The 8,277-nt window shown below is 38.7% G+C and overlaps 1 protein-coding gene across 1 annotated transcript; it reads right to left on the bottom strand.

The window, feature by feature from the left end:
• Positions 1 to 1,983: 1,983 nt before the first annotated feature.
• LOC129408220 (SWI/SNF complex subunit SMARCC1-like) lies at positions 1,984 to 2,929 on the bottom strand. The gene is made up of 2 exons (XM_055151289.1): positions 2,856 to 2,929; positions 1,984 to 2,213 (listed from the first exon to the last, which is right to left on the bottom strand). Exons 1-2 carry the CDS (start codon positions 2,916 to 2,918, stop codon positions 2,046 to 2,048), a joined length of 231 nt encoding a protein of 76 aa, XP_055007264.1. The 5' UTR covers positions 2,919 to 2,929; the 3' UTR covers positions 1,984 to 2,045.
• Between the last annotated feature and the right edge of the window lie 5,348 nt (positions 2,930 to 8,277).

Genomic DNA, 8,277 nt, shown 5'->3' with positions numbered 1-8,277 from the left:
ACTGAGACTTCTGCTTTGGTCAACAGGTATTTTGACTCATTTCCCGTGAGTAAACTGTTAGTTCTCTCAGGTTTGAAGGGTGTCTCTCCAGACAGCATGTTTCAGCTCCTTTCACAGATGTTCAGTAGGATTGAGATCTGGGCTCACAGATGGACACTCCAGAACAGTCCAATGTTTTGTTCTTAGCCATTCTTGGGTGTTTTTAGCTGAGTGTTTTGGGTCATCATGACCTACAACCGAGACCAAGCTTTCTGACACTAGGCAACACATTCCAACGTTCCAAAATACCTTGATAGTCTTGAGATTCTGTTGTATTTTGCACAGATTCAAGACACCCTGTGCCAGATGCAGCAAAACAGCCCCAGAACAAAATCAAGTCTCCTCCGTACTTCACAATGGGGACAGTGTTCTTTTCTTGGTCTGCTTCATTTTTGCATTTGTGAACATAGAGCTGATGTGCCTTGCCAAAGAGCTCTAGTTTTGTCTCCTCTGTCTAAAGAACATTCTCCCAGAAGCTTTGCGGTTTGTCAATATGCACTGTGGCAAATTCCAGTCACACTTTTTAATGATTTGTTCTCAACAGTGGTGTCCTCACGTGAAGTCCACTTGTTTGTTGTAGTGATGGATGGTGCAATCTGACATTGATGTACCTTGCCCTTTGAGTTCACATTTAATTTGTTTGGAGGTTGTTCTGGGTTCTTTGTCTCCATTCATATGATCCATCTCTTCAATTTGTCATCAGTTTTCTTCTTGCGGCCGCGTCCAGGGAGGTTGGCTTCAGTCCTGTGGACCTTAAACTTCTGAAGAACATGTGTAACTGTAATCAAAGGAACATCAAGCTGCTTGGAGATGGTCTTATTGTCTTTATCTTTAACCTGCTTGTTTATCATTTTCTTTCTAGTCTCCTGACACAGTTCTCTTCTTCTTCTACCAAGTATTTACAATCTTTTCTAGGGGTCCAAGCCAGTTTCATTAGTTTGTTTTTTTAAATAATTCTGTTGAAGAACAATTCAAAAACAGTGTCTGATTTTTATTGGTTATTTGTCAAGAAATTTTTATTTATTATTGCTTTTCTCGGTTTCAAGTTATTTCAGTGAAAATTGTTGATTTTTCTTTCCTTACCAGAGGGGTACCAACAATTTTGTCCACGACTGTATCTTACTTCATATATTTGATGTCTTCTGCATGTATAGAAAATGCAGAAAATAGTAAACATACACAAATAATTAGCTTGCAGGTGAGTTCCTGGTTAGATAAATCACACATAAATAGTCACAATAATAAAGATACAAACTGTGATAGGATACAATACAAATCTTTATAATGCTGTTTTATTGATGTTTCTGTACAATGTGTTCATGCAGTCTTTTTTTTTTTTTTTTTAAGATTTTTTTTAAAACAGTTGAAGTCGGATCTCATTATTTAAAAGATCCAAATCCTTTTCTTTCTAGTTTTATAGTTTTATGCATTTTATACTGATTTGAAGCTGAAAAAACACAAGAATTACGTTAGAGTCTACTAGAGTGACTAGACTTTCTTATTTACCCAAGACAGTCCCAGTTTTAAGCAATGTGATCCCCGTCCCAGCAAATTTATGCCAAACCACAAAACAAGCGATTTGTTCCAGTTTTATACAAGAAATGTTCCAGTTGTCCCCATTTCTGACCAATTTGATCCCCACCAACAGTAAAGAGGGGAATTTGCTGTCATTTGTTTAGCTAAAATATAAAAATGACAATAAAAAAAAAAAAGCAATGATAGTCCCTCAGATTATGACTGACCCACAAGTGAGTTGAGAATGGACAATGTTATGTGCTCTTTTCACAGTTTTATCTATCCCAACCCAGGTGTGTGTTTTTAATTCTGAAAATCGGGTCACCCTAATCCTGTTACATATATTGGCTTCTGTCATATAAATAAATATGCGAGTAAAAGAGCAGATCCCATAAGAACCAAAAGTCCCATCTCCCAAAAGTCAGGAAAAGATGGCCGACGGACAGTGTCTAGATACAAGCATGCAGACTGTACATGCGACAGATACGGCGCTACAAAGGGACCATAAGGACAGGAAAGGCGTGTGGTGGTACCTCCTCCTCTTTGGGGAAAATCCTCTGGCGGAAACTGAAGGGCTTCTTGTTGTCATCCATCTCATAGTCCTCCTCATTCATCCACTCATTAAAGGCGTCTGTGTCCAGCACCCACTTGGCATGGACCTAAAAAACAATGGTTAAAGGTGGACTGTGTAACATTTCAGATGGGGGGGGGGGTCTGTCACCTTCTTGCTTCTATTGATAGATCATTGCTCTACTTGGAATGTCCCACAGTATGACATTAAACAGATGTACTCTACATTTATTCAATTACAAGTGGTTTTATGGCTCAAGAATAACTAGAAGAAAACAGGCTTTCTGACTGTGAGCACAGTTGCCACAGATATGACCTGTAATGATCTGCAATTGAAAATTGTTTTAAAAATAAGCAATTAAAAAGATTACTCAAATTTACACACCACATCACTTCAAAAACAAGTTTTAATATCTAAAAACGTGAGAACAAACAACTATAACATGGTTAAAAGCAACTGTCTGCAGAAGGGCTAAGTTACTCCTCACTTAATTTATGTGCTCAGAGAATCCTAATTATTCCCCCAATGGGTTTGTAAGAGACCACCAACTAGCATGCTAACACACACTCCCTGACAATCTGACCATAAAATGCTTTACAATTAGATGCAGACAGATAAACTGGGTACAGGCCCTTTGAGAGTACTGTACTTCTCTACCCAGGACATACAGATGTACCACCAATGACAGAACTGAAGTGATTTTAGATGCATTGTTGATAACAGTCCTCACCTTCCATGGTCGGTCAGAGCTCGGGGGATCCTCCACATCTCCATCCACCTCATTGGCCGACATCCAGGTGTCATAACTGATGAAAAAAAAAAAAGTTGTGTGACTGAGGGTGTGTATTTCAAAGGTGAAAAAAAAAAAAATTTGATTTAATTTATATGGAGAAAAAGAAATGAAAAGAAAACAATATCATATGAATAAATTGATCAGCTTTTCAAACATTACAAATTGATTTCAGAACTTGTTACAAACTACACAATCATGTAAGTGTATCAGAGCTTATTTTTACATGCACAGTTTTTCCCATTCAAAGTGACATCGTTCCTTAAATCTAATCCACTTTGAAAAGCTCCTTTAAGTTCTGAAAGTTCATAAACTGACTGGGCACAAGACTAAGAAAGTCATTCAAACCAATACACCCTGTTACACCGACTTCAGCGGAGAGCAGGTCCAGGTGAGGCAGAAAGAGGTCTGGTGGTTTTCAGGTCATTAAGGTTTTATTGAAAGAACCCACATCAAACTGCATTGTTTTGGTCAAATCTAACATATTATGCAATTTTCTGATGTTATAATATTGTTTCCACATCACAAACACACCTGGAGTTGTGTTTTGTTTCATTCACACATTTAACACACAACACCACACTGAAAACATGCTGAAAACACTTGCTGAAAACACATGTAATGTCATGTGGTAATACAGGAAATGCTCCACTGTGTTTAAACTTCACTAGAATCACGTGGATGATTTCAGCTCTGAAGGTAAAAGGAGTTATTAACTTGACATCACAAGGTGGAACAGAGCGTTGTGAAGTTTGGAGATGTAGACAGACTAATAATAAAAGCCGTTTTTGAGGAGGTAACAGTGTTATAAGACGACTGAAAGCTCACAAGAGTCAGTTTTGCTTAATATAGAACCTTTAACCCAACAGAAGTATGGCTGCTGAGGAAAGTAGTTCGGCAAGTTGTGTGGGGACTGTATACTAAAGCGTTTTTCTTCTCAAAGCAATATGTGTTCAAAAGAGTGATACATTTGCATCACAAAACCACCGTCGCCAAAAAAGTCAGACCTCATAATCGCTTGGCACTATTTTCTTTCTGTTCGTATCACTGCGCGCTGCCGCCAGGTGACAGCCGCGCACGGATCCATCACTTTCTTCAGTTGTTCGGCAGTGTTTACATGTACAGACTGTCGCCACACGAGAGAGCTAACGAGAGAGCTAGAGCCAGAAGTATATGAGCCTGGTTCACTTTGTTTACTGGTCGGAATGTTAGCGACAACATGTCTGATTATGACACCGACAATAAAGACTTTGCCTTTACCACAAACCCAAGGGGAGATCTTTGTGAACCCGAATATACTGATGCCGAATTTCACCAGAAGGAGTTAGAACGAGCAGAGAGAGAGAGAAAAGACAGAGAAGTGGTACAAGTTGAAGCTGGAGCCGTGAGAGACCGAGTGAGCTACAATCACCATCACGTCATTTATAAACTCGTATACAGTGAACATAGAGCCTATACTGTGGCTGAAGCATGGACGACTAATAGAAACATAGAATCATTCACACGTCCACGTAGCTGCTGACAACAGTGTAAGAGACAGTTACAATAGTTATAACAGTCTATTTATAAAGTTACGTTTTGTAGAAGCTTCACTGGTGATATGACACTGAGTGATTTACTGCACACAGAGTTACAGCTGATTCTTGAGTCTGTTCTCTTGTAAACGTAGCGGCACTTCTTCATTCTTACCTGGTTTGGTTTCCACATTGAAGCCAAAGGCAAGAAGCCAAAGTTTCCTCAGCGCAAAGTCCGTGACATGAAAACAGTGAAATGTGTGTGGAGATTCAGCCAGATTTTTGTTGTTACAGCCTGGATAATCAAGAGTTCGCACCATTTTTTAGATATATTCATATGTGTATCTTTATACAAGCTCATATACTTATGGCTCTAGCTCTCTCGTTAGCTCTCTCGCGTGGCGGCGTCTGCGCATGTAAACACTGCCGAACAACTGAAGAAAGTGATGGATCCGTGCACAGCTGTCACCTGGCGGCCGCGGGCAGTGGTACGTACGGAGAGAAAATAGCGCCAAGCGATTATGAGGTCTGACTTTTAGAGGACGATGGTTTTGTGATGCAAATGTATCACTCTTTTGAACACATATTGCTTTGAGAAGAAAAACGCTTTAGTATACAGTCCCCACACAACTTGCCGAACTACTTTCCTCAGCACCAAAACCGGCCAGTATCTCGGCTCACCGGACGCTTTCGGGGGGTAAGTCAGTGTTGATGCACAACACTGATGACGGGGATGACACACAGATTTATGTCAAAAAAACTGAACTATCCCTTTAACAGATTTACAAAATTTCATAATGTTTGTTCTGATTTTCTTTTTGATAAACATGGCTGTGCCTCTGAGCTCATATCGGCTCTTTCGGATTTTGAACATGTTCTGTAAAGATTTTGACAGGAGATTGTTGTTTTTGTTGAACATGATTTTCAGAGTATAAAAGTCGACTAAATCATAAAATTTCAGCGTTTGAAGGTTTATAAATAATGCATTGGTTGGTTCATTATAAGTTGATAATGTGATTGCTCTTATTGCCTTTTTTTGCAGGGTAAAGACTGGATTTGTATTAGTCTTATATGTATTGCCCCAAATCTCAATACCGTAGGTTATGTAGGGCATCACCAGCGAGTTATATATAATAAAAAGACTGTTTTTTATCTAGGGTATATCTATATTTATATATAATCGCAATCACTTTGGATAATTTGTTTCTAATTATCCAAAGTAGGACGATGCGCTGATTCGCTCACTCTCTCATGTGTCAGAACTGTATATTGCAGACCTACATGCAGATTGTAACAAGGTGACCAAAAAATAATAATCTCTTGCGACCCACTTGAGGATCACGACCCAGTCTTTGGAAAACACTGGTGTAGATCACAACAGAAAGAAGTATGGAGTAAGAAAGCTTTCAGAAATATTCATGTGCATAGAATAGAAATCTGTGCATATTTGGGAAATCCGTGCATATTTGGCTGTAGTTGCGCATAAAATAAATATTTGTAAATTCTCGAATGAGTCCAGTCGTACATAAAATATATTGTGTGTATTTTATCCATCAGAATACGAACTGAAAAGTTACGACGTCAAGAATTACAATCACAAAATGAAAATTTACGATTACGCTTTCATCAGTATGAATACGAATTCACAGACGGGATTTTACTGTCAAAAATACATCATCACTTCACAGGCATTATTTATCGAGGAGTAGAAACATCGATCAAGATCAAGATTGTGCATGCTTAAGTTTGTAGCAGAGGGTAAAAACAGAGTAATGGCACAACAAGGAGCTACAACAGCGACCAACAAGTGGGTTAATTCAAATTTATTGTAAAAATCTCTTGTCTTGCCACAATGAATTTGCGAACCAAACGCTGCCGTGTGATATTGTGTAGAAATACCTCCTCTGAACGGGAAATTGCACCTATATCTTAGTAGATAACTTAGTGGTAGCCAGTAGGCCAACATCAGCCGTAACGTTATCCCAGGACTAATTAGCAAATATTGGCGTTCTCTGCATGTTTAGATTAAAACATTCATGGATACAGCCACAGCGAGCAGTCAGTCCGTCTTAACCATCATCTCAGCTGCATTTCTCGCATGAAATGTGACCAAAAGTTCCGCGGGACGCTGAAATGTCCCTGTTTACACCAAACACTACTAAACTGTCCTGGATGGAGTGAATATGGGGCAGCCTCCAATGCCATCAATGGGAACCAGGAATCTGACTACCACACAGGGTCCTGTGCTGTGATAAAGTCATATACAAACCCCTGGTGGAGAGTGGACCTGCTGGAGTCCTACATCGTCACCTCCATCACCATCACAAACTGAGAGACTGGACGGGGCTGAGATCCATGTGGGCAACTCCTCACTCTATAATGGGGATTTTAATCCTGTGTAAGTGAAACTCCCTGGCTTAAGGCTGGTAATATGTCAAAAAGTTCATTCACAATATTTCCGCTTAATAAATCCAGAATGATATTTGTCTGTATTTTTATCCCTCATTTCACTTGTATCATCTGATGATTTCAGTTACACATGAGAAACGAAGGAGCTCATTGGTCACCTTTTATTTTGGATACAATGACATTTCTCTCACCTCAGATGAACAGAGTTTAGTGCATCGCTCTGAGCTAAAAAACAAGACAATGGAGAATGAGAACCCAGGAGAAAGGCTGTAACTATTTCTTACATGGTGTTTCTGAAAAACTATAGAGGATTTTCAGACAACATGAAATCCAAGTCTATTTCAAACCCACAAACACTTTAAGACAGAAACTCGTCCACCCAAAGGACAAAACACTGAGCCACAAACAAAACAATGTGATCTATTCCATTCACTAAACAAAACTAAACAGCCGCTTCATAAGAGGATGTACCAACACAGACGAGAGAGCAATAGTGGACCTCAGTCTTCTGTACTTCTCCACCTAAAAGTCTCTAACCACTCCTTTGAGGACAGTGAGGTACAGATCTTAGCCATAGAAAAGAAATGGTTTGAGAGGGGAGTTAAAGAAGCTATTTTTGTTAGGAAAGACAATCAATCTTTGAACAGAAATGGAGACCTCAGACATCATCTGTCTCCTATTTACAACTCCATCCTCAGACCTACATTAAAACAAAGAAAACAATAGTGATAGCCTGTATGCTAAGAGGTGTGAAAACAGCCATCAGGGGTTTGAACGATTATACTAATGGGTCTGGTCAAGTGGTAATGGAGGGAAACAGGGGCAGATTTTTTACATTCAAATGTCTCTTATTCAGAAACTAGAGGGACTATTGAAATAAGTAAAGTGTCAGAATGTAGGAAAGAGTTACACTCCAACAGGGTAAAGTTAAACCTGTGATATTCTTTCAAGTTGTTGACAAAAAATTGTTAAAAACTCATGTCGGTAACAGAGGGAATGAAATATGCAGCACTTTTTGGGCAATAAATCCAAACAGTGATAACTCTTGGTTCTCACTTCCATATCCTTAACAAACTGGTTTGAATATTTGCTTCATATAGTTTTCTACCATATGGTACAAGATTAGGTTGAAAAACCTTTTACTTTTTGAGTCATGAGATTTTTTATTAAGAAAGGTCATGGTAACGGAGGGAAAAGTAACGGAGGGAAAATTGTGCAACAAGTAGAAGGTGCAGGATTTTACATCATTTGTCAGCTTTTTTCTTCTGAATACTTTAATATTACTTCAAAATGAAAGGAAACTATTTCTATAAAAAATGTCAGTCCTTCCAAGCTAATTTTTAGCATTTTAAATACATAAAAAAAAAAAATCATGTACCTTCATCTACAGTTCAAGATGGAATAACACAAGATATGATGAAATACATCCATTTATTTGA

The sequence above is a fragment of the Boleophthalmus pectinirostris genome, unplaced genomic scaffold, assembly GCF_026225935.1.
Source record: "Boleophthalmus pectinirostris isolate CB_2022bp ecotype Guang Dong unplaced genomic scaffold, ASM2622593v1 HiC_scaffold_1511, whole genome shotgun sequence".
Taxonomy (NCBI): domain Eukaryota; kingdom Metazoa; phylum Chordata; class Actinopteri; order Gobiiformes; family Gobiidae; genus Boleophthalmus; species Boleophthalmus pectinirostris.
The sequence above is the reverse complement of the archived record's forward strand: the minus strand, read 5'-3'. Positions and strand labels throughout refer to the sequence as shown.

Bases quoted from the DNA above. Each gene is read 5' to 3' on its own strand.
- LOC129408220 (XM_055151289.1), bottom strand. From the start codon at position 2,918: ATGTCGGCCAATGAGGTGGATGGAGATGTGGAGGATCCCCCGAGCTCT. The intron at 2,214-2,855 runs GTGAGGACTGTT...ATTGTTTTTTAG, and splicing joins GCTCTGACCGACCATGGAAG to GTCCATGCCAAGTGGGTGCT.